At 47.4% G+C, this 26,679-nt stretch overlaps 1 protein-coding gene and 1 pseudogene across 1 annotated transcript; both read left to right on the forward strand.

Moving 5' to 3' along the window:
* Window positions 1–1,243: 1,243 nt before the first annotated feature.
* LOC147343471 (beta-defensin 1-like) lies at window positions 1,244–9,086 on the forward strand. Its single transcript, XM_086379807.1, has 2 exons — window positions 1,244–1,451; window positions 8,831–9,086. Exons 1-2 carry the CDS (start codon window positions 1,391–1,393, stop codon window positions 8,977–8,979), a joined length of 210 nt encoding a protein of 69 aa, XP_086235933.1. The 5' UTR covers window positions 1,244–1,390; the 3' UTR covers window positions 8,980–9,086.
* Window positions 9,087–14,706: 5,620 nt separating this feature from the next.
* On the forward strand, window positions 14,707–23,603 carry LOC147343472 (uncharacterized; annotated as a pseudogene).
* Window positions 23,604–26,679: the final 3,076 nt, after the last annotated feature.

A 26,679-nucleotide genomic window follows, 5' to 3' on the forward strand; every position in this document is an offset into this window, starting at 1 on the left:
GCTCCCATTCTGCATCTCAGGAAACCCAAACCAGGACACTCCTTCTGCAGAAATGTTTATGCAACTCACCACCACTTCCCCGAATCACCTCCTCCTCCTGGTTATGCTACCTTGGTCCGGGGCATCACCTTTTACCTAGACAGAGCCAGGAATCGAGCTCACTCTGTCGCCAGTGTCTGCGAGACTTTTCCTTCTTAACATCCCTGAATCCATGTCTCCTTCCTTCCCCCCTTCACGACCTTAGTTAAGACCCTCATTGGTCCACCAACTCCTCCCTTGGCCTCCCAAGTCCAGTCTTGCCTTTCTCCACCCACACTTCCCTGAGACGGTTTCTAAAATGGCAACTGGCTTGTGTATTTCTCCTGATTCAAATCTTCCCAGACCTCCCTATTGCCTAAGGAGGAAACCAAAGCCAAACTCACACACACTTCCTCAGATCCCGGCCTTGTTCCGTGGTCCTCACTTGCTGCCAATCAGAGCGCCTATCCAGTGCCATGGCAACGGCCCGTCTGCTCGTCCATCTCAACTAGACTTTTGCAGGAAACCAACATAAATCTTGGTCCTCAGTGCGCGCCAAGACCCTAAACATCACCTAACACATAACAGGAACCATATATACACACTTGAGTCAGTGAGTGAAAGGATAAATGTTTGAATACGACGAACTCTGTCCCTTCCCCTAAATTTTGCTGTGCACTTAAAACTGCTCCAAAAAATTTGTCGTGACCAAAAAAAAAAAAAAAAAAAAAGTTTAAGTGACCGAAGAAGCTCATAGATTATAAAAGATTTGAGAGATATTTTGATTTAAAAAAAGCAACACCAGCCAAAAACTAGAAGAAAATTCCATCCCTAAAGGTTGGAGGAAAGGCAACAGCCCGGCTTTTGTGAGGGACGAGGGTGAAGTCTGGGGCACCGCGTGGAGAGCGCAGCTCCCCTAGAGGCCTGATGCGTGAGCTGCCAGCTGGGCAGCTGCCTGGCTCAGTGCCCCCCGGGGCCACCTCTCCACTCCCTGAGCCTCTGGCAGCTGGGGTTCGAGCGTGCACTCCTGTCCTGGGAACTCCATCTGAGCGGTTCTGCGGGGACCCAGAGCAGAGCAGCTGGGAGGAGCTGCCTCCAGGCCTGCAAGCCGAGCTCGGGATCCAGCTGTGGCAGCCGAGGGAGACGCGCGTCCACGTGACTCCCCGACAACTCAGGGCTTGCGGTGAAGGGTTATTTATTAGAATCTCTCCCTGGCCTTGGACGCCGCCCTTCACGTCGTTGGTGTGTGCGGTTGTGCAATCCTCCAGCCCTATAAAAGCGGTGACCCTGCCGCCACTGGAGCCTCTGGAGCTTCTGGAGCCCGGCCTCCCCTGAGCCTCCCTCCCCAGGCCTCCGGCCACCGGCGGCCACCATGAGGGTCTTCCACCTGCTGCTGCTGGCCCTCGGCTTGCTTCTCTCCCAGCTGGGCCCAGGTGAGCCGGGACCCTGCAGCGCCCGGGGCTGGAACTCGGGGACATGTCTGAGGTTGACTTTCTCTGCAACCCAAGCCCAAGGCAGCAGGAAGGCCTCTCCGGGCTAAGCTGCCTGTCGGGGGCAGACGGCACGGGGTGGTCCGACCGAGGGGTCCAGGCCATCCTGAGTGCAAGGAGTGCACCTGCCTGCCTAGAGCCTCCCTGGGCTAGTTCTCCCAGGAGCCTGAGGGCAGCTGAGCGGCAGGAGGGCCCTCCTGTCTCTCTCTCATCTTTCCCTCAGGGCTCCCTTCCCTCTGCCCTTGGCGGGGATGTCAGGTGCCAGGCAGCCCCCACACCCCAAGCCCTGTCTCTGTCTTGGGATTCCAGAAAGTATCCTCTGTGAAGGGGACCCCTACTCCATCTGCAAGATGCCCCCTTACCCCCGAGAGGCTCAGCATCCCAGCCAGCCCAGAGGTTGCACCTCATCTCTTGCCAGGGCCCGGGGTGGGCCCTCCCAGGTGTTCTCCTGCAAGCAGGTGCCACCTGCCCTGCCCACAAGACCAGTTCCACCGGAGTCTTTGACTTACCCGTGTGCAGACCCTCAGGGATCCACCTTCCTTGAGAAATCCGCTCACATCCTCCAGGGTGGCCCATTCCGCAGGGGAGCTCTGTGTCAGGCCAGGGGATGCCAGTTCCTCAGGTTCAAAGCAGCAATGCCCCTGGTGTAAGAGAAGGCGAGCCCCTGCCTGCCAGAAGAATCAAGAACACAGTTTATCCCATCCCTGCCACTCACTCCCAGGTCATCTCCAGCCAGTCACCTCTTCTGGCTGTTAGTTTCCTCGTTGGCAGAGTGAGTGGGCTGCGGCAGAGGGCTCTAAGGGCATTAAGCTCTGGAATTCCCTGCAAGCCCTGCTGCGCTTTCCTCCAGGCCAGCACGTCGTTGTGCAGTTGTGCCTCCCTTACTCCAGGGGTTCCTCAGGGCTCCCCTCAGACAGCTGGGTTCCAAAGTATTCCAATGCAGAACTTTAATGTTTCCAGTCGGGACCCTTAAGAGACTCAGAGAAATCCATGCAGTGTCCTGCTGTTATCACACTCATCTCACAGCACGTGTGTTCATGAGCAGCCGTGCAAAGTCTCTTACCGCAGCTCAGTTCACACTCAAAATGTTTGAAAGCCACGATATTAACTTGAAGAGTTGTTTCCAGTCTGTGACATCTAAGTAGGATCTCAAGCATCTCATCCAAAGCCTCAAAAACGAGTGTTCCCAGGGACTCACAGGAGGAACTGAACTTACTAATCACTCCTTCCAGAAATGGCAGCTGATATGATGGAGCGCCCAGCATAAACTGGACTGGCTTAGATACTGCCCTTGGACGACAGGCAAGCCCTGTCGCACAGAAGCAGCAGCAAAGAGGGCCTCAGGATGGGAACCCTCAGGACTGCTCCCCGAGCCCAACTCCTCTTCTAGAAGGGGCGGAGTGAGGTCCTCCCCACCTCTGGGCTGGAGCTGGGGGGCCTGAGCGGTGGGGTCCCTGCAGGTGGAGCACCCCCTCTGAGACCTGAAATGCTCACACCAGGAAAGGGGTTGCAGGGAAGGGCAAGCTCGACACCACGTTTTCTGGGGGATGTCGAAACGTCTGGAGGGGAGGAAGACCCCAGATGTTTTCTGTATCAGAACACACCAGGGTCCCCAACCTGTGTCCCAGGGTTGAGGTGCCCCGTGCTCAGCTGCCAGCTGGGGTGTTTCCCCTCCTTGTGGTTGCGTGTTCGTTGCTGTGTGCTGGTTGTTGCAGCTGCTGCAGCCGCCCCTGCAATACCCGCCCTGCCAGCAGGCTGCCCCAATGCCAGAGGCCTGGGGCTAGTGCAGGGAGGGAGGTGGCACTGCTCAGCCACCCCGAACCCCTACAGGGTCGGTTCACTCCTTTTCTGGAAGAGCCCTCAGACCGGGTCGTTTCACAGGTGGGGAATCGAGGCCCGTGAGGCCCCGGGGAACCAGCGCTTTGTGGTCACTGCAGGAGACCCTAAGACTTGGTGTTCTCTTGATCAGTCTTCCTCCCGGTCAGAGAAAAAGGCCCGTGTCGCCCACTGTTAGCTTACACGGGTGGTCTTTGTGTGAACATGGAATAATGTCACAGTGGCAAGGCCACCCAGGTCCCTGCAGAAGCTGGACAGGAGCCCAGCAGAGGTGCTGAGAAAAGCTGAGGCTGTGTCCTCGCTGTTCAAGGAGTATTGGGCGAAGAGCTGCTGCAGGCAGGCATTGCCCTGGGATGAGGGGACGCGTCAGGGAACAGCCCCGAAATCCATGGCCGCACATTTGAGAAGCAGAGCACAAGCAAACAGGTTACAGAATTCCTTAGCTAGTGACAGTTGTGCTGTGAAATGCTGTTAAGGGCACAATGCTAGGGGAACATGTGACGATGAGAGCTGACGGGGCCTCGAGGAGCCAGGAAGGCTTTGTTGAGGATGCTGAGAAGTGAGGGAATGATGAAAGTCATTTTTGAGCTCATGGAATTTTCAAAATAATATTTCTTTTAACTCTCTCCCAATTAAAAGTCAGGATATGTCACACACAAAAAATCAGATTTTTATCTTCTTTTCTTAAAAAAGTTTTAAAATTTTATTTAACTTTTAATTTTATATTGGAGTATACTTGATTAAAAATGTGTTATGTTCAAGTGCACAGCAACATAATTCAGTTGTATGTATACATGTATCTACTCTTTTTTCAAAATCTTTTCCAGTTCAGGTTGTTACATAATACTGAGCAGAGTTCCCTGTGCTATTCGGTAGGTCCTTTTGGTTGCGTTCTCCGTGGCTTCAGTCAAAGTCTGTCTCTGTGACGCCATGGAGTGTAGCTCGCCAGGCTCCTCTGTCCATGGGATTCTCCAGGCAAGAACACTAGAGTGGGTTGCCATGCCCTCCTCAGGAGATCTTCTTGACCCAGGGGTTGAACCCAAGTTTCCTGTGTCTCCTGTATTGCAGGCAGATCCTTTACGTGCTGAGCCACCAGGGAAGCCCTTTGGTTATCCACATCAAATATAGCAGTGTGTACATGTTATCTTCTCCTAAAGACACAACAGATGTGGCAGACTCCTGTATGGCAGCAGTGAGCTGCGGCTAAAGAGTGGCTTTGCCTCCACACAGGATGCACTCCTCAGGACACCGCAGACCCCACCAGTCCCTACTGCCTCACCTCAGCCCATTTCACAGAGCTGTGTTATCTGCCTGGCCAAGGTGGGAATCTGGATTTTCAGCCCGAACTTAACTAAACCAGTGAAAGTGAAACTGTTCAGAGTCATTTTTGCCCGGGGGTGTTTCTGAAGAGCTCTGGTACCAAAGTTCTTTATCTCTTAGCCCAGAAAAGAATTCAATGACAGGCAAAGTGATAGAAGTGATTTATTAGAATACAATATTTATGAGGTTTAAAAGTGGGCAGGCAATGGGGTGCTGCACCCCAAAAACTTACAGCCTTCTTTTATAAGCAATGGAAAAGTGGGGAGGGGGAGAAGATCTTCTTTGACTTTCTTAAGTGGACATCATGCTTCCAACATTGCTCCTCCTCCAAATTGAGCAGGGGCGTTTTCTCGTCCCTTCCTGGTCAAGCTAGGTTGAACAATTAGTTCTACTATGTGTGCAGAGAGCATGTTCTGGGGGTCATTGACTCACTGAGCTCACTGGGCAGACGTGGGTCTCATGCCACCGTTGTTTTACTGTTTTGAGCCATGCCTCTTGCCTCTGCTGCACGGTTTGGTTGCTAAGCAATGTGCTTGGTTTTGAGGTTAAGCAAACCTGCTCTCTCGAGTGATCACTAACTTACAGGGGTCTCCCATATTTTTCTGCTTTCAGTCCCCTAGTGGGATTAACTATTTCATCACCCATTTTGTCTCTCACTCTGCCTCTATCAAAACGAGAGGGGGCAAGGACAAACCACATGGAAGGAGAGCTGGTGTGAGAGCCCAGGAGGTAGGCGAGCCGCTCAGTCGTGTCCGACTCTTTGTGACCCCACGGACTGTAGCCTGCCAGGCTCCTCCATCCATAGGATTTCCCAGGCAAGAATACTGGAGTAGGGTGCCATTTCCTTCTCCAGGGGATCTTCCCCAACCCAGGGATTGAACCCTGGTCTCCTGCATTGCAGGCAGACTCTTTACCATCTGAGCAACCAGGGGATCCCTTTGAAAGCCCAGACATCCAGATAAATTAAAACAAACAAACAAACACAGAGCTCTCACTCTTACTCTAGTCCTCCCAGCTCTGCTATGGGGAAGAAGAATCATTACCCCCATTTTGTGGCTTAATAACTTGGCTAAAGTCACATGATTGGTAACAGACAGAGCAGCAACTCTGTCAAACCCAGGCCATCAGCTCCAACTCTGCAGGGCTGTCAAGGCACAAAGCATGCCAGGACCTGGGTGAGGTGTCAGGAGAGGAGCCAGGGATGTAGGGAAGCACAGGTCAATCAGGCCTGAGGCAGCAGGAGACCCCATCTGTGTTCAGGTGGGCCCCAGAGGCTTTCAAACCAGAGTCACAGAATCAAACATGGCTTCTTCTTCTTTGTAAGGATCTATTTCTTCATTTTGGCTGTGCTGGGTCTTCGTTGATGTGAGGATCTTCTCTAGCTATGCAGCGGGGGCTGCTCTTTGTTGTGTGTACAGGCTTCTTGTTCTAGTGCCTTCTCTTGGGGCTGAGCATGGGCTTTCCGGAACATGGGCTTCAGTAGTTGCGGATCCCACGCTGTAGAGCACAGGCTCAGTAGTGTGGCACGTGGGGCTCAGTTGCTCTGAGGCATGTGGGATCTTCCTGGACCAGGGATCAAACCCATGTCTCTTGCATTGCAAGGCAGATTCTTAACCACTGGACGGCCAGGGGTGCCCCAGACATGGCTCCTTTAAGTGCTTGGTCTCCTGGGTGTGGAGGCTGGACGGAGGAGAGGCCCTGTAATCCGGAGTAGTTTTTTATATATTCTACATAGCAGCCCTGTCAGCTGTAAGCATGACAAATATCTTCCCTCACTTTGTGCCTTAGTTTTTCACTCTCTGAATTTTCCACATTATTTTAAGGTGGTTAAGTGTGTCATATTTTTTCCTTTAGCATTAGTACTTTGATGCCTTAAGAAATCTTTTTCTAGCCCAAAGGCATGAAGAGTGTTCAGTGTTGTCTTCTGAGGGCTTATTGATTTTCCTTTTACATCTAGGTTGATAATCATCTGGCAGTGATTTTTAATGGGCACGTATGGTGTGACTAAGGGTAAAGGGTTTATTTTTTCCATTATGAATATTTAATAGTTCCAGAACCAAGCATGGAGGAGACCATTTTCCTCCACTGTTATGCTGAGGCACTGTTGTTCAACTTTCAGTATCTGCATGGATCTCCTTGGGCATCTTCTGCTATTCTGTTTGTATATTCGTCTGCCCTGTTCAGTTGGTATGTTTGTATCCTCACCATCTGGTCTAATTACAGTGGCTCTATGCTGCTGCTAAGTCACTTCTGTTGTGTCCGACTCTGCACAACCCCATAGACGGCAGCCCACCAGGCTCCCCCATCCCTGGGATTCTCCAGGCAAGAATACTGGAGTGGGTTGCCATTTCCTTCTCCAATGCATGAAAGTGAAAGGTGAAAGTGAAGTCGTTCAGTCGTGCCCGACTCTTAGTGACCCCATGGACTGCAGCCTAACCAGGCTCCTCTGTCCATGGGATTTTCCAGGCAAGAGTACTGGAGTGGGTTGCCATTGCGCTCTATAATTAGTCTCAAAATCCAGTAAAGCAAGTTCTCCTGCCTTCTTTGCTAGGACTGCCTTAGCTATTCTTGGTCCTTTGAATTGCCACAAAAATTTTAGAATCAGCTCGTGAAGTTTCATTGCAAGAATCTCCTGGGATTTTCATGGTTTTGGGGCTAGCACTGCAGTTTAATTGGGGGAAAATTAACATTTAAAAAATAATTAACCTCCAATGCTTAAGCATAGCATTTCTATTTATTTAGGGCATCTTTAAATTACAAAAAAAAAAAAATACTGTATTCTTTACAGATAGAGATATTGCACATTATATTTTAGATTTGTAACAAGGCATGTTTTATGCTCTTCTATAAGGTGTTTTTATTTCTTTCTTTTTTTCCTGTTGATTGCAGAAGTAAAATTCTTTTTTTTCTTTTTGTATATGATCTCATGGACAGCAAATTTGCTAAGCTTTCCTGTTAATTCCTTTTAGACTGCCTACATATAATCATAATATCTGTAAATAGAGACAGTTTTATTTCTTCCTTTCCAACGCTTCTACCTTTTGTTTCTTTCTTTCTTATCTTATTCCCCTAACTAGTGCCTCAAGTACAATGTGGAATGATAATGACTAGCAGTTACGCTCGTCTGATTGCCATCTCACGGAATGTTTCAGCGCTTGACCATTAAGTGTACAGTGTGCTGTAGGCTTCTGTAAGTACTCTTTATCAGGTTAAGGAAGTTTCCTCCAGTTCCTTATTTGGTAGGAGTTCTTTCTTTCTTTTTTTCAATCATGAATCAATGTTGAATTTTTTCCAATATTTTCCTGCATCTTTAACATAATATAACTATTGACTGATTAGATAATGAGAACATTTAATCTCAATTCCTCTGTCAGTTAGTTAGGAAAAAGTGATACATTTCTTGGAGAATTAAATGCAGCCATAATGGGATGGACATGTACACACTGCTATATATAAAATGGTTTATATAAAATGGTATATATAAGTACTATACCTCCAACAAGGACGTATTGTATAGCACATGGAACTCTGCCCAATGTTACACGCCAGCCTGGATGGGAGGAGCATTTGGGGGATAATGGATACATGTATATGCATCGGTGTGTCCCTTTGCTGTCCGCCTGAAATTATCACAACATTGTTAATCAGCTATACTCCAATATAAAATAAAAAGTTTAAATTAAAAAAAAAGTAACCATAAAAGTGCTGTTTCCCGACAGAAAGAAAGATGACCAGCCTCAGAATCTTGAAAATGATTGAGATCACATAATCTAGTCTCCTTAATTTTAAATTTGAGAACTGGGGTTCAGAATGTTTGAGTGCTTTGCTAAAAATCACACAGACTCATTCTAGATAAGGAACGTAACCAAAGCACTCTGATGAGATATGTTGCTATTCCTTTTTGGCCTTATAATGTGCTGAATCTTCAAAGATAATGCCAAAAAATGAGGGCTCACTAAGGGTGGAGACACCATAACCCACCAGCATTGAGGGGGCTCTTCAGATGCCATGTTTCACGAGCAGCTCCACAGGTCATCTTGGGGTGAAGCTCTTACAAGGGAAACCCCTGTGACGTGCTTTGCAAAGGGCTGTCTGTCCTGCTTTCCCCTGAAATCCCTGTGGTCGCAAGCCAGGAGTCTGACATGGTTGCTTTTCCCTCCTCTCAGGTGCCGGCCAGCTTACGGCTCTCGGCCAGCGGTCTGACAGCTACATATGTGCCAGGAAAGGGGGGACCTGCAACCTATCGCCCTGCCCCCTCTACAACAGGGTCGAAGGCACCTGCTACAGGGGCAAAGCCAAGTGCTGCATCCGTTGACTCTGAGCTGGGAGCGACGGCAGAGGGCACTCAGGAGCCACGTGGAGTATTTGTAACCATTGTTTCAATAAAAGGAATTTGTGAGGCAGACGTCCTTGAGACCAGAATGAGTCTTGTGTCTCCTTTTGGAAGGGATTAAGAAAGTTTGAAGTTTGAAAGCGCAGACAGGCCAGGCCGCCTAGCCCACCAAGTATGGGACTGGGGGATGCTGACGAGGCCATGAGCCTTGCCACCTCCACTCTGATCCATCACCAGATCTACAGGTGAGCGATGCAGAGGGTCCAGTGAGACCGAGAGCACATGATAAATGACACAGCCTCAGGCCCCCTCATTCGTAGCAGAAGCTCATCCCAGACCCAGTGATCTCAGCAGCCTGTCCATCTGCTGAGCCCAGAACTGCTGCCCCTGCTCCTCCCTGGGCTGGGACAGTGGGCTGTGGGTTGGTTAACCTTAGCATTTGAGAACTTTCATTAAGACCATAAAACTATCCCGAGTAAGGAGGCCTAATAGCTGGTTCCTGGAGGACCATTTCGAACTCCGGCACAGTCACATGATCTACTTACACATCACTCACAGAAGCATCTCCAGGACCACTGCCCCTGCCTTTTGTCATCTCTGCACCACAAGGCCTGTAGACACCCACTGCTGGGGGAGAGAGGGTTGCCTTCCCTTTACTCCAATAAATTTCTTACAACTCCTGATGATACACACACACACTGTCCTCTACTTCATCTGGCAAGAGTAAGTCCACATTCCACTTCGATCAATCACAAGCACACATAAAAATCAAGCAATGTAAAAACGTGGGGGAATTCCCTGGTGGTCCAGTGGTTAGGGGAGTGAGTAGTATCAACTAAGTCCTTGTGGTTTATGAGACAACAGATGGTGTTTAAAGTTGATAAGTGAAAATAAGAGGGTAAGCATGCCATTCAGAGAAGGACCAGTGGAAGGCAGTGGCTTCCAGTTATAAATACTTTGAAGAATTTCGTTTTCACAAAATACATGTATATTTGTGTAAAATGTACGCAGAGTTTGTATGCAGAACATATATTTTGAAGAAGCCAGACATGACTGTTGTCCAATGGAAAAGCCACAGTCATCTAAACACACCATCATCAGTGCCCCTCCTTAGAGCAGTATCTACGAGATTTGCATCTGTGTGGCATCTGTGTGGCATCTGTGTGGCATCTGTGTGTCAATCTTCAGCACTGACATTTTGCCAGAGAATGGCCTGTTCCTAGGAGGTACGAGCTGAAGTATTTAGGACTGGCTGAAATGGCATCACTGACTCGATGGACGTGAGTCTGAGTGAACTCCGGGAGTTGGTGATGGACAGGGAGGCCTGGCCTGCTAGGATTCATGGGGTTGCACAGAGTCGGACACAACTGAGCAACTGAACTGAACTGAACTGAAATGTGACAAAGCTGGCAACATCCTCTCTAATCACTCAAATCAAATTAAACTTGCAAAGCGATTACAACTAGTGGATCCAGAGGGAGGGTGTATGGATACGCACTGTACTAATCTTGCCTGTGTGTCCATCTGAAGCTTCTCAAGATGAAAGTCAGGTTGGAAGGAGGATGAAAAACATCATCAGAACCAAGATTTTTGATGTAAGAGAAGATTCATATAAAATTAAAAGGTTATATTAAAATCCTATAGCCTTAAATTTGAATTGGATATATTAGTTTAAAATCTGGACTTTTCCCCTCTTAACAAGTGTATATTTCTCAGCCCCACCCCTACAAATGCAGAGACAGTGAAGTAGCAATGAGGACCCCTAGCACACAAGCCATGGGTCATTCATTACCTTTCCCACTAGAAAGAACCAGGATGTCTTACAGAAACAGTAGGTTCCAAGTACGGAGCATGAGATGGACAAGATGAGTCTGGGGTATCTCGTGCTAGAGAGTAGAGAAGCTACCAGAAGCTGGTGAATGTGCAGAGAACACTGGCTCCAATCTGAGGGGAACTCCCTAGGCTAGGATGGAGCATTTTACATCCTGGCAGAGAATTATGACTACAAATGATTAAATATATAAAATATATAAACACATTAAATACACAAAAATATAACAGTAAATTATATCTTAAACACCAAACATAGAAAAAACCATGAGGTCGTACTGATACTTAAAAAACAATATTATTTACACTTGGAGTTTGTTAAGGTGCCAACTTATCACTCTGGAAACTGGTATATAAGAGAAAAGATTAAGCATTTATTCTGCCCTTCTTGTAGAAACTGTATTTTAGGGTAAACAACCATTCAGTTCAGTTCAGTCACTCAGTCGTGTCCGACTCTGTGCAACCCCATGAACCACAGCATGCCAGGCCTCCCTGTCCATCACCAACTCCCAGAGTTTACCCAAACTTATGTCCATTGAGTCAGTGATGTCATCCAACCATCTCATCCTCTGTCGTCCCCTTCTCCTCCTGCCGGCAATCTTTCCCAACATCAGGGTCTTTTCAAATAAGTCAGCTCTTCGCATCAGGTGGCCAAAATACTGAAGTTTCAACTTTAACATCAGTCCTTCCAATGAACACCCAGGACCGATTTCCCTTAGGATGGCCTGGTTGGATCTCCTTGCAGTCTAAGGGACTGTCAAGAGTCCTCCAACACCAGAGTTCTAAAGCATCAATTCTTCTGCGCCTAGCCCTCTTTAGAGTCAAACTCTCACATCCATACATGACCACTGGAAAAAACCTAGCCTTGACTAGACAGACCTTTGTTGACAAAGTAATGTCTCTGCTTCTTAATATGCTGTCTAGGTTGGTCATAGCTTTCCTTCCAAGGAGTAAGCATCTTTTAATTTCATGGCTGTAATCAAAAAAACAACCATTATATGAGTGAAATATTCATAGAAATTTCCAGCTAATAAATGAAGAATGGATAATAGAATTGGAAAATCACCATTTTGCACCCCTGAATGAAATCATAGAACTAAAACAATGTCAATGGATGGCTTTAAAACATCCACTGGAAAGCCTGGCAGGGAATTTGATGATAGAAAATTAAGGCTTAGAGCAACTAAACTCAGTGATCAACCTTGTCCTCACTGTAAGCTTACAAGACTGTGAGTTCATGGACCTCCTACTGTGATTCAGAGAAGCGCACACCACCACCCAAGAAATATTCTGGCCAAAAAGCATGTGCACTGAAAAAAATGCACAACCTACAAGTTGAGAGTTATGTTTATTCGGCCGACAGTTTTAGGGTAGAGCCTCTAGGATAAAACTGTTTAGAAAAGGAAATGGTGAACCCAGCATATATGCCAAGATATATAGGAATTTTTGCAATAACAACACATAGTCAGAACAAAGGGTTACTGGTAATAAAAGAAAAACCGATATCCCCAGTTAAGGAATTTAGCACTTTTCTAGGTATGGGAAGATGCAAGAGTTTGGGCTCACTGAAATCATTCCTCGGCTCTCTGGGGCCAGGATCCTGTGTTTTCTCATCCTGAGTTTCCTCAAGCTGCACCATCAAGGGTGGCTGCAGTCTGATGGCTACTAGATAGTGGGTATTTCTTGTTTCCTTCCTGAGTTCCCTCAGGGTTCACCAGCAGTTGAACCTGAAACTAATCAAGTTTCTACATCTAACAATTTACTGGAAATGCAAAAGTTAGAGAAACAAGTAAAACAACTGCTCAAGGAAGCAGTAAGTCAAAGTCAGAACATGAGATGCTGCACAGGAAAAACAAACTATTTTTTGTTTACAAAAACAATGGCCTGAGGAGAAAGGATTAGAGAGAAAAGAGGCAAAACAACCAATGGGTGGGCCTTGTTTGGATTCTGTATCAAACAGACCAGTTACAAGAAAACATTTTTGAGAGGGCCAGATAAGCTTGAATATGGACTGGGTAATATCAGAGGCTTCTTATTGACTTGATTAGGGTACCAGCAATGTGGCAGTTATGCTGGAAGAGAAAGGGCCTCATCAGCTAAAGAAGCTCACTGAAGGGCTGAGCAGGGAAACGACAGGGTACCCTGGATTTGCTTCAAAACAGTCTAGCACAAAGAAAAAGAAAGGGAAAATGCTCTGTGGTGACCTCAGTAGGAAGGAAATCCAGGAAAGAAGGGATACATGTATTCATGCAGCTGATTCACTTTGCTGTACAGTAGAGACTAACACAACGTTGTAAAGCCACTATAGTCCAATTAAAAAAGAAATGAATACATAAATAAAAATTAAAGAGTACACACTTCCCATTTCAGTCAAAAAAAGAAAAGGAAGAGAGAAATAAAGACATGAAAAGTACAGAGCTGAAAAACGATTTGCAAAATATTGAGAAATACCAAGAAGCGAGGAAATAGGAATATGATGATTCATTATACGTTTGTGTGTATTTGACATTAGTCAGATCTGAGAGTTTTAAAAGAGAAGAAGAAAAGGAAAGAAAGGAGTAGCGAGGAGGGAGAGAAAGAGAAAAGTCATGAGTTAGCGATGCTACAAAGGTTATTCTTTTGTCTTTCAGTAACATCACGACTGGGCATTCGCCATAAGAAAGGAAAGCAGCCAAGGAGGACTTTACAAGCCCCTTCAGCCGCAGGGTCACCTCCGCCCCTCAGCCCTGTCCCTCCGGAGCCGTCCTGTGAGGAGGACGCCCCGAGCCCCAGGCCCCCCAGGTCGGTCCGGGAGCAGGTCCGGGCGCGCCCGTCTCACAGGAGCGGAGCGCAGGTCTGCTCGCGGAGCCTGCTCTCCGGAACCAAGTCGTCCCTGTGGATTTGGGTGTGAGTCTCCGAGTCCTCTCCTGCTCTCTGCTCTTCCCAGTGAACAGCCAGGCTCCACTGTACCAAGAAAAGGACAAGGGGAGCTGAGGGCTGCCGGGAAGAGCGCGGTGTGTCGGCTCCGCGCCCAGGGCGTCCATCCAGCCCCGCGGTGTGTGGGCCCCGCGCCCGGGGCTTCCGTCTCCGCGAGCACCCCGCCCGGCCCCCGGCGTACAGCGCCCGCCTTTCGCACTTTTCAAAGGGCTCAAGTTCCGCCTGGCGCTCACTCAGCCGTGTCAGTGAGCACCTGCGTCTCTCCGTTAACAGTCCGTCTGTCCAGGCTCTTTGCAGACTCGCGTTCAAGAGGAGTCCGGTCCCGCCTGACGCCCGGAACGTGGGCCCGCCCGGGTCCCTTCTCCGGCGCCGCCTCGTGGCGCGCACGGCAGGGCGGGCTCCAGGGCCGCCGGCACCTTCCGGCGCAGGACCTTCTCAGTAGCTCAAAGCCAGCTCTCTGACTGTTCGAGTCTCCGTTTTCCAAATTGCCAACATCTCTTGTAGTTCAGGACCTCGAGGAAACGTATTTCAGACGACTGAGGGACTTGATGGCTTCCCAGAGGTCAGGTCTGAAGGCCACAGACTTGTCTGGACCGCGGTTCCCCCGTCAGGGAGGTCTCGCCGGGTCTGTTCTGCTCCAGCCTCCGGGGGTGTGGTCGTGGGCCGCGTTTTTGTTGAACAAGAGGAGATCCGAGCCTCCCCTCATGGTGGCCCCGCAGGGACTGGTCCCCGGGAACAAGGGCCGAGGGCTGGGGCTGCTCCGGGCGGGACCGCCTGCCTCTCTGGACGGAGCTGAGTGCAGAGATTAGACAGACCAGCAGAAACGCGGTATCCTTGGTGGGGGGGGGGTGTGGGAAGCCCCTCTCCCGCTGGTCCTTGGCAGCCGGTCACAGGGAGAAGGGGTGGGATGCTGTAGGAGAAGCAACAGGGCCTGAGGTTCGCAGCCTTAGGCAGTTGGAGCCCATGGTTTTCTTAGAGCTGCGTCCCAGCATTGATGTTGGCAGGAAGCTGAGTCCCACCCCAGCTGGAGGTGAGTCACGTTCCCTGGAGGAAACCCAGTACCCCAAATATTCCTGCGCTCTGGGAAGAGCACAGACAGAGGCTCCTGTGACAGGTGACTAATACTTACTTTTATAAATTAAACTGCCAAATAAACTAGCTGAATAAACTATGTCCTGTCCTTTCCCTCTACCCGAACAAAGGCACATCCACAGCAACCCGGAGAGCCAGGTGGGACAGAGTCCTAGGACTCCTGAAAGTCCCTCTGGATGGGCCAGGACAGGAGTGCGGGTGTCTTGGCTGGCACCCCCTCCCTTTCGTCATACCCTCCTGACCACGAATCACCCCTGTGGTCCTTCACGGAGACAGTGTGCTTTCTTCTTGGTGATCAGTAACTCTGGGGTCACCAGGACCCAGAGAATGATCGACAGGGAAGAAGGGACACGGGTCTGGCCAGAGAGGAGACCCCATCCCCCACCCCCACAAACACAGGCCCTGGGAAGGAGCCCCCTTGCCTGCACAACTGAGACAGGCAAACTCAATTGAATCTAAAGGTTGAGTCCTGAAAGCTCCCTGGGTTGAGCGGTGGCCCAGAAAGTAGACTAACCCTAATCCAGCTGAGTGGAAACAGATTCCCACGAGAGATGTCTCAGCCCTGCTACTAGCCAACAGAAAAATGTAAGTTCAGGGTGTGTGCATGTGTGTGTGCACACATGTGTGTGTATGTGCATGTGGCTATACAGGCACGGGTATCTGTGTGCCCCAGGTGTGTGTGTGAGTGTGGGTATACATGCACAGATGTCTCTGTGTGCAGGGCTGTGTGTGTGTCAATATGTGTGTGTGTGTGTGTGTGTGTGTGATTTCCCCTCCCAATCCCAGGCTTCTTTCCCCCTGCTGAGTTGTGTGTCACTGGCTGTCTACACTGGCCCAGGGGACACTAGGCACTGACCTCTTCAGTCGGCCTGCGGGCTGGTTCTGTGTGAGGCCTCGATCACGGCCACCTGCAGACTCTTAAAACAAGAGGTTGACAGACATTTCTGTCCATTTTCTGGACCCTGCTGTCTGCAGTCTCTAGAGCAAGTTGAAAAACCTGTTAAACTGGATCTAGGGGCCTGCAGCAGCCTAGGTCTGTTATTTGAGTCTTTTTTTTTTTTTTATCCTATAGGAGGACTTTACAAAGGATTTTCGCCCCTCACTTTTCCTGGTTTAATTTCCAAACCACACTAGTGTCCAGATGCTTTCACCCAACGTGGGAGGGGAGGCCTCGGAGCACAGAGATCCAGGGCAGGCCCAGGGCCCGACCTAGCCCACCCTCAGACATGCCCCGCTGTGGTCCACACATCAGTTAATGCTTTGCTGCTTAGAGGAAACTTATCTACAAATCTACATGCTTACTAAGAGACTTTCTAGCAGATTCCAGAGAGCCAGAGGCATGAACGCAGACATACCCAGACCTCTCCCTCCTGCACTGACCGTTCCCCTCACAGAGGTGAGCCGCTTTTCTCTGGACCCAGAGCACCTGCTTCCTCGCATGTGGAGACGCCTGACCCGAGCCAGGTGAGGCCCCACAGACCTGCCCAAATGAAGTGTCTTGGGCACTTTGCCTGAAGCAGCAGTTTTGAGCTGCTCCTCTTAGTGGGGAAAAGTGGCCCCATTCTTGCTGGGGTAGAGACTTCAGGGCAGAAACCCCAGGTGTGAGGATGACTGTCATTCCATACAGCAAGCCTGCGACCTTATTATATGAAATGCGAAATTGCAAAGAACGTAAAAATCGTGCCCTTGCCTTCGGTGACCTTGCTCTGCCCTTCACAGTATAATCCTCCTCTGTGAGCCTGGACTGAGATCACTTTTCACTTCACTTTAAAATTTGTGCTACCATAATTACCCACCCAAGAAACACACCTTTCGTTCACACATGGTCAAAGGGGAAAAAATACAGTTGCTGGTATTCCTGGAGGCTGTTTAACGATGAATGTAATACAGAGCTCACCTTCCTCCAGCTCTTTGGAGCTAATAGGTCTGTTTGGCTACTTGACTGTGGGAAAACCCGACTGTCAGCTGGAAGACCATGACAAACATGGGGCAGTCTCCTCTGTCCCTGTACCTGTGCGTCCTGGGACACGAGTTCTGGGAAGGAGAGGCCAGTGAGAACCAGATCGTTCTGGGTCAGAGAAATGGAAAATATATCCTGGGGGGTTTGATGTGAAACTGCACCTTCCCCCAGGCTGAATTTAGAGGTGCACGCTCTAGTTTGATCCTTGGGTTCGGAAGATCCCCTGGAGGAGGGCACGGCAGCCCACTCCAGTGTTCTTGCCTGGAGAATCCCCATGGACAGAGGAGCCTGGCAGGCTACAGTCCATGGGGTCCAAAAGAGTCGGACGTGACTGAAGCGACTTAGCAGGTAGCATGAAAAAGTTTCCAACTGCTGCCAGAGGCTCGGTCCTGGAGGCAGGAAGTTTCTAGATGAAGGTGTAGGTGGGTTTGTTTACTCCTGAGGCCGCCATCCTTAGAGTGTGGACACCACTCACCTACTGCGTCCTTCTTGGCCTGCCCCTCCTCAGGCTCTGGGGTCTCCTGCTTTTCTTCTAAGGGCACCAGTCTGCTGGGATGTGGGACCCACCTTCAGGGGATGACTTTAACCTAATCAGTGTTTTATCTGCTCCTTCCCCATAGACAGCCCCATTCTGGTCTCTTCAATCTTTATTTATTTATTTTTAATTTTTGGCCACACCCTGCAGCATGTGAGATCTTAGTTCCCTGACCAAGGATCAAACCTGCTGTCTCTGTATAGGAAAGTGAAGTCTTAACCACTAGATCCACCATCAGGGATGTCGCATTCTGGTCTCTTCAATGTGAGGGATTCAACATATGAATTTGGGGAAGGGGACACAATCCAGTTTATAAAGTTCATTCATTTTTTTTTTTTTGGTTTGTTTTTAAACCTCTTATTTTTTTACTGATTTTTTAAAAAGTAGAAGTACAATTGACCTACACTATATCACTTTCAGGTGTGCAATTTAGTACTTTGATATTTGGATGATGATAATGGGTCATGTTGTTGTTCAGTTGCCCAGTCATGTCCGACACTTTGTGACCCCATAGACTGCAGCACACCAGGCCTCTCTGTCCCTCACCATCTCCCCAAGTTGCTCAAGTTCAGGTCCATTGCATTGGTGATGCCATCCAGCCATTCCATCCTCTGACACCCTCTTTTCCTCCTGTCTTCAATCTTTCCCAACATCAGGGACTTTTCCAATGAGTCAGCTGTTTAAATCCGGAGAAGGCAATGGCAACCCACTCCAGTACTCTTGCCTGGAAAATCCCTTGGACGGAGGGGCCTGGTGCGCTGCAGTTCATGGGGTCGCTAGGAGTTGGACACGACTGAGGACTTCCCTTTATTTTTTCACTTTCATGCATTGGAGAAGGAAATGGCAACCCACTCCAGTGTTCTTGCCTGGAGAATCCCAGGGATGGGGGAGCCTGGTGGGCTGCCATCTACGGGGTCCCACAGAGTCAGACAAGACTGAAGTGACTTAGCAGCAGCAACAGCAGCTGTTCGAATCAGATGACCAGAATACTGGAGTTGCACCTTCAGCATCAGTCCTTCCAACAAGTATTCAGGGTGATTTCCCTTGAATTTGACTGGTTTGATTTCCTTGCTATTCAAGGTACTCTGAGAGGTCCATAGTGGATCATACTCCATTTCTTCTAGGTCCTTGTTAAACCTTTCTTGCATCTTGTCAATCCTTGTCTCCAGGCTATTTATCTGTGATTCCACTTTAATTTCAAGATTTTGGATCAATTTCACTATCATTATTCGGAATTCTTTATCAGGTAGATTCCCTATCTCGTAGGCTTTTGTTTGGTTTGGTGGGCATTTATCCTGTTCCTTTACCTGCTGGGTATTCCTCTGTCTCTTCATCTTGTTTACATTGCTGAGCTTGGGGTGTCCTTTCTGTATTCTGGCAGTTTGTGGAATTCTCTTTATTGTGGAATTTCCTCACTGTGGGTGGGGTTGTACAGGTGGCTTGTCAAGGTTTCTTGGTTAGGGAAGCTTGTGTTGGTGTTCTGGTGGGTGGAGCTGGATTTCTTCTCTCTGGAGTGCAATGAAGTGTCCAGTAGTGAGTTATCAGATGTCTATGGTTTTGGGGTGACTTTGGGCAGCCTTTGTCTTGGAGCTCAGGGCTGTGTTCCTGTGTTGCTGGAGAATTTGCTTGGTATGTCTTGCCCTGGAACTTGTTGGCTCTTGTGTGGTGCTTGGTTTCAGTGTATGTATGGAGGCGTTTGATGAGCTCCTGTCAGTTAATGATCCCTGGAGTGAGGAGTTCCCTGGAGTCAGGGTTTGGACTTAAGCCTCCTGCTTCCAGTTATCAGTCTTATATTTACAGTAGTTTCAAAACTTCTCCTTCTATACAGCACCATTGATAAAACATCTACGTTAAAGATGAAAAGTTTCTCCACCGTGAGGGTCACCCAGAGAGGTTCACAGTGTTACATGGAGAAGAGGGAGGAGGGAGTTAGAGGTGACCCGAATGAGATGAGGTAGAATCAATCGAGGAGAGAGTGGGCTAGCCAGTAATCACTTCCTTATGTGCACTCCACAACTGGACCACTCAGAGATGTTCACGGAGTTATACAGAGAAGAGAAGAAGGAGGAAGGAGACAGAGGTGGCCAGGAGGATAAAAGGGGGAAATGAAAAAGAGGGAGACAGATCCAGCCAGTAATCAGTTCCCTAAGTGTTCTCCACCGTCTGGAAAACACAGAAATTCACAGAGTTGGGTAGAGTAGAGAGGGATTAGGGAGGAGACACAGGCGACCTGGTGGAGAAAAAGGAGAGTCCAAAGGGAGTGAGAGCAGTCAAACCAGTAATCTCACTCCCTAGTGAAAAATGGGTACTGAAGATTGGGTTCTTAAAGGTACAAAATTGGTAACAAATATATAAAGGCAAAAGTTAAAAATCTAGAGTAGAGTTTGGAATTTCAAAAATACAATGTTAAAGAAAAGAAGAAGGAAAAGAAAGAGAGAAAACAAACAAACAAAACAAAGTCACAAAACTTATAAAGAAAATATAGGTACAAAATTAATAACAAATACCAAAAAGCTAAAATTAAAAATCTAGAGTAGAGATTGGAATTTCAAAAATACAATGTTAAAGAAAAGAAGAAAATAAAAAAAAACAAGGTCACAAAAATTATAAAAAATATATATATGAAGTTTGCTTTAAAAAAATAGGGTCTTTTTTTTTGCAAAGTAATAGTAGGTTATAAAAGTGAAAATTAAAGGAATAATAGAGGACTTAAATTTTTTTAATTAAAAAAAAAGAAAGAAAGAATGATCGTAAAAATAGTAAAAATGTATCTAGGACTTTCTCTGGTTTTGTTGTGAGTATTGTGGGGTCAGTTCACTTTCGGCTAGTTCCTTGGTCCGACTTATATTTCTCAAGATCTATAGGCCCCTTCCTATGTAGTCGGTACTAACCACAGGGTTTAATCTATGGCCTGTAACTTGCAAGGCGGTTCCCTCTGTTATAGCTTCTTCTGTTTGCTGGTCTCTTCAGTGTCTGGTTTCCACCCAGACACAAAGGGAACGGTGGTGGACACTTTTATTTTTTTAGGCTCACTTGTTCAGTCGAGCTGTGGGGAGGGAGGGACACTGCAAACAAATAACACTGGCATGTGCTCGCAGTGCCTCGGCCACACTGGGTCTGCCCCCACTCATGGCGCGTGTAGCCTCCCTGCCCACACTGATCAGGCTCTAGGTTGCTCTGCCGGAACCATCCGTGGCTGGCCCTGGGCTGCTTGCACCTCCCGTCTCCAAGCCGCTCAGGTTCAGGCACTCGGGTAGTCTTCAGAGGCGCAGACTCGGTTGGGCCTGCGTTTTGTGCCCTTCCCAGGCCCGAGCAGCTCAGGTGATGAGGTATTTGGCGAGTGCGATTGCTGCAACTTATCGCCTCCCCGCCGCTCGGTTATCTAGGTGTACAACCGGCGCACCTTCCCAGGCAGATGTTGACCGTCCAGACCCCCAGGAAGTTTTAGTTAGCAAAAAAGCCTGCTTACAGTTTTATAGATAATGTCTCTCTGGGGCTGCGATTGCCCCCTTCCGGCTCTGGCTGCCTGTCACCGGAGGGGGATGGTCTGCAGCCGGCTATCTCTGTTTAGTTCTTTGTTCCGTGTGCGGGCCTGGCAGTATCTTCAGTTAGGGCTGGCTTTTCGCATGGTAGATATCCCACAGTCTGGTTTGCTAGCCTAAATTATTTCGCTCAGATAGCTCTCTGGGTATTCAGGCCAGATCCTTACTCTCATCGATGCAGCCCACGCCACGCCTCCCTGCCCAGCCCCCGCTTTCATATCTTTATTGGTACTTAGTCTCAACATTCAGAACAGGACTGGGGATTCAATGGACATTTTAATGCATAAATAAAAGGATCACATATTTAAAATAATAATAATTCTGTTTGAATCACTCCATGAAGACTTACCGCCAGAGTCCTGTATATGACATAATTTCGATTTTTCCTGTAAGGTGAATCACACTACTGGATCCTGTTTGACAGGAATATTCAGCCCACTGTAGAGTCTTTTGATCTTTCCCATTTGGAAAAAAATGAGGATTCTGTGGCCTCTCTCTGAACTGGTGCACGGGCATCAGCCTTAGACAGCCTCACTGTTTTTGCTGCTGCTCTGGGTTTCCTCCTGGTCTGCTGAAGGACCTTCACTGTTCTGTCCAGTGAAGATGTTACCTGCACCGACCTTCAATTATCTCTTTATTGTCTTCACTACCTTACCCATGACTTGAGCACAGCAAAGGGTAATTAGTCCACACTCAAAATCCACATTTTTTTTTAATCAAACAGGATATCAAATTAGCAAATCAGATGTGATTTCATAGCTGAAACAAGGAACAGAGCTGTGGACTGAAGGAGCAGGAGGCCTCCAAGGTCAGAGTCCAGGTGAGCGTCAGGGGCCTGGGCTTCAGGGCAAAACAGTTTCAGCCGGTGTGTTAAGTACTTAGAGATACCAGATGAAAGTCTGATGAAGGCAGGGATATATTCCAAAGTGGAAGTGAGGACATTGGGGCATATTCCTCGTGTTGTCATCATTCTGGGCCCCTATCATCACAATTCATATTACTTCCTGCCATTTTCTCATATTTAAGGAAGAGGTTTCTTATGGAGTTATTGCACTTAAATTTTCACATAGTGATTCTTGTCTTGAACCTGCCATTTCATGTTTTTTCCACCATTTTCTGACCCAATGTCACCTGCCCACATTACATTGTTATATTTTCATTCTGTTTTTCTTTTCTAATAGATAATGACTTTTAAAATATTTCTTTCAAATACTACATTGAGTAATTCCTTGCTATATACAGTTTCTCCAACTGAGTGCCAATATTTGAAACATACTCAATGATCTTGGTGGTTGTCTACATTTTATTTCCCTAATGCCATTCTAAAATCTATATTTTTTCCATTCTTTAGGCAGTGAACGATCCCTTAAACAACAAGAAATTATATTTATGTGAAGTGTCTACAGAAAGCACATATCCTCTACTATGTCAGTAGTAAGTTTCAGGGGTGGGAACCTCAGTCATCCAAATGAAAGACCCAGCAGTGTGACAAGTTGGTAATTGAGCACAGTTGCCTATGTGTAAGTTGAGATAAAGCTCTTTCAGAGCAAATTTTTGGATAGTCTGAAATTGGTTAACTGATTATGAGCTTAAAACTAATGTAAGGAAAAAAGTCAATAGCATGAACATTGTTCATCTCCTAGTCTTTAGAACACACTGAAGTTTTCAAAATTAATCTGATATCTGGGGTTTGGAAACTATAAAAGAGAATGTTTGTGCCTGAAGGGGAGTATCACAACATGTTTGCAACTAACACGGGAGACATTTTACCAGGAGACTATTCCTGGTTGATGCTCTAGGGTGAACATGTAGAAGAATAAGTGTCTGCCTAGACATGGGCAAACCAGCAACAGCCTCATATCTCCTTTCCCAAAACATGTTTCTCACCAGCAAGGGGATCCTGCTGCATGAACTAATTTGAGAGATGAATTAGCTTCTAGATCTTCACTTCAACATTCATCAATTCACTTAAGAAGGTAACATGTCAGCAAACAGTGTGGAAAATCATGTAGTCAAGGATCATTTCTTAATGCATAGGGTCCTATTCACACTAGAGGAAAATCATGTGAATGTCCTCTATGTAGAAAAGTCTTTAATAATTACTTTAACCTCAGATGACACAGGATGATTCACACGGGAGAGAAACCAAACAAATGCAGTCTCTGTGGAAACGGCTATTTTCTGAGAAACCACAACCGGGTCCAGATTGGAGAGAAATGATTCGAAGGCCACTTGTGTGGGAAACTCTTCAAAGTTCCTACCTGAAACATGAGAAAACACACAGGAGAGAAGCCCTATAAATGTCACCTGTGTGAGAAAACTTTTCATCAAATCTCTTACCTTAGAAAACATGAGACAAACAATCCCAAAGAGAAGCACTATGAATGTTGTCTGTGTGGGAGTCTTTAGCCAAAGCTCTGGCCTTAGTCAGCACAAGAGAATCCACGCTGGAGAGAAACCTCACGTGTGTCTTGTGTGTGGGAAGGCCTTCAGTCAGTGTTCTGGATTGACTCGGCACAAAATAACCCACACAGGAGAGAAACCCTATACATGTCAGCGGTGTGGGAGCACCTTCAGTCAATATGCAAACCTGAGAAGGCATAAGAGAACACACACGGGTGAGCAACCCTATGAGTGTCAGCTCTGTGGGAAACCCTTTAGTCATGGCTCTTTCCTTAGACAACATGAGGGAACCCAGCACCAGAGAGAAAACCAGGAAGGCTCTCAGTAGACTTTCTCACCTGAGGTGACATGCTGTTCCTTCCACATTCCACACATGAGGAATGTGGGAGGAACAGCAGCCATAGCATTAGCATTTAAACTCACCAAGTTCACCCTCACTAAAGTACTTGTCTGTAATCAATATGGAGGCTCCTTCAGGCATCATACTCCCCGGTCCAGACAGGAATCAACTGTGGACATGGATCCACATGTGCGCTATCTCTGTGGCAAAGCCTTTAGTCATTGGCCTGACCTCAGGTAACTTAGCAGCTGCTGCTGCTGCTACTAAGTCACTTCAGTCCTGTCTGACTCTGTGCGACCCCATGGGCTGCAGCCTACCAGCCTCCTCCATCCATGAGATTTTCCAGGCAAGAGTACTGGAGTGGGGTGCCATTGCCTTCTCCAACTTAGCAGAACTCCCTCTAAATACAACATGGGTGTTTTCAGCAACAACTCCCAACTCTTAAAGACCCTAGAGGATGTGAGCAGAGGATAAGAATGCCTAGTTTTTCTTTCATAATTATTGTTCAACGTGAGCTAACTCCATGTGGAGAACCCCTAGGACTTTGAAAACTGTCAACAAACATTCAGCCAAGCCCAGGCTTCATGTGCACAAGAAATTCTGTGAAAAAAATAAGCACTAAAACAAGGACAAAGATGAAGACCTTTGAGAAATACTAAGGTGTGTTGAGCAGCACCAAGGCATACTTCTGAACAATTTATCCTAGAGAAGTGATTTCACAGAAGGTTCTGAGAAATTCTGTCTCCATAGAGCAACCCCTCTGGTCCACATGTACTCAGACTATACAACATACTGTCAGTATCATGAAGGAAGGGAAGTCTTCGGTGATCACTTATTTCTCAGTCAACACAAACTTATCACACTGAGGATGCAGCAATCCTAAAATCACAGTGGAGTTACAGCTGGATTTCATATCAGAAAAAAAAAATTCTGTGTAGGAGGTGTAGTGTTAGTCACTCAGTCGTGTCAGACTCTTTGTGACCCCACGGACTGTAGCCCACCAGGTTCCTCTGTCCAAGGAATTCTGCAGGCAAGAATAGTGGAGTGGGTTGCCATTCCCTTCTTCAGAGATTCTTCCTAACCCAGGGATAGAACCCAGGTCTCCTGCATTACAAGCAGATTCTTTGTGTGGCAGGGAAAACCCCTGAAAGATCCTTTGTGCAAGCCCCTAAAAAATAATGTAACATACAATCAGGTCTCCCTGGTGGCTCAGTGGTAAAAAATCCACCTGCAATGCAGGAGACATGGGTTTTATCCCTGGGTCCAGATCCCTTGGAGAAGGAAATGGCAACCCACTCCAGCATTCTTGCCTAGAGAACCCCATGGAAAAAAGAGCCTGGGGGTACAGTCCATGGGGTTGCAGAGTTAGTCACAACCTAGCAGTTGAACAACAACAACAGCAAACAGTAGACTGTGATTTGGGGAGAGATCTATTCATGAAAACGTGGCATGACATGGAGAATGAAGAAACCTGGCAACGTGGATGTAAAGTTTTGTAAGAAGTTAAAATTTGTGTGTACAATAAATAATGTAAACATTCAAACAATCGTTTGTGGCTAAAGGAGCTTAATATTGCTGTCTGGTTGCTTTGCCTGTGTTCATGCTAGTTGCTTCAGTCGTGTCCAGCTCTTTTTGATCCCATGGACCAGAGCCTGCCAGGCTCTTCTGTCCATAGGATTCTCTAGGCAAGAATACTGGATGGGTTCCCATGCCTTCCGTCAGGGGATCTTCCCAACTCAGGGATCAAATTCATGTCTGTTTATGTCTCCTGAACTGGCAGGTGTGTTCTTTATCGGTTGTGCCACCTGGGAAGTCTGGTTTCTTTGGGCCCCTGTAAACACAGGGACGCAGGTCTGCACTCTGGGAAAGTGGACAGAGACTCAGCCCCACTCTCTGAGTCCCCCTATCTCCACTGCTCTTTCCACACAACTCAGCTCCACTCATTTCAACATTTCCCCACCCTATCTACCCCTTCAGGCCCTGGGGGTGACACAGCTCTGATCTTCAGCTCCACTGGCAAGGTTTCCCAGAATGTCACGACCTGCTCAAGCAAGGACCTGGGGGGAGTCTCAGAGACATCTGGTCTTATATTATTTGAGGCCCTTCAACCTATGTCTGCAGATGGAAACCACCTGGGGCTCAAGAGACAGACATCTGATCTCTACCCTCCAAGACCTCAGAAATCTTCGTTATTTTGTCCCAAATCTCTGAACTGAGCCAAGTGGATGAAGAGTTCCTTCCATGATTGTACTCTTTATCTTACTCAGCTGATTCCTGAATTATGCACACAGCAGTCTCGACAGAAACCCAGTCTTGTTACCCTCACATAAGCTCATGGGGTAAATCTGCAAGAATATAAAGAATATAAAATACCTAAAACTATCAGCCATCACAGAAGCAAGGTTTTAAAAGAATTAGTGCAATGTCCTTTTCCAAAGAAAGAAATGAATGTCATCACAAAGCAAATCTCCCCTCTTGTCTGTAGGACTTGGAAAGTTATCCTTTGACACACATCCATACTGAACCCGTATCTCCAGGGAGAGTCTTCCTGGGATCCACTCGGATGAGGTGTGTTCCTGCCAAAGCAGCACAATTCCCCAAGAAGGCCCGAGTCCACTCACAGAAACACACAAAAGGATGGTACTTACTACTTTTCTTTTTTTTTTTTTTCTTGCTTATTTATTTAATTTTAGCCATTACGGGTATTTTTGCTATGAGGGCTTTTTCTCTAGTTGCAGTGAGCCAAGGCTACTCTCTGGTTGCACTATGCAGGCTTCTGCTTGTAATCGCTTCTCTTACTGCAGAGCACAGGCTCTATGGTGCATGGACTCAGTAGTTGTGTCTCCCGGGTGCTAGAACACAGGCTCAATAGTGGCACATGGGCTTAGTTGCTCTGTAGCATGTGTGATCTCCCCAGACCAGGGATCGAACCCATGTCTCCTGCACTTGCAGGTGGAGTCTTATCCACTAAACTACCAGGGAAACTCCATCATTAGCTTTCAAAATCTTCACGAGGAATTCTGGGGACAGTCAGGTGGTAAAACTGAGCAAGGGTAAGGGGCAA

Source organism: Bos grunniens, chromosome 27 (genome assembly GCF_055505025.1).
Source record: "Bos grunniens cultivar Pamir isolate PY7600 chromosome 27, Bosgru_T2T1.0, whole genome shotgun sequence".
Classification (NCBI taxonomy): Eukaryota; Metazoa; Chordata; class Mammalia; order Artiodactyla; family Bovidae; genus Bos; species Bos grunniens.

Excerpts from the sequence above, each read along its gene's own strand:
- LOC147343471 (XM_086379807.1), top strand. The coding sequence starts at position 1,391 with ATGAGGGTCTTCCACCTGCTGCTGCTGGCCCTCGGCTTGCTTCTCTCC. Across the intron at positions 1,452-8,830 it reads TCTCTCCCAGCTGGGCCCAG|GTGCCGGCCAGCTTACGGCT; the intron begins GTGAGCCGGGAC and ends CCCTCCTCTCAG.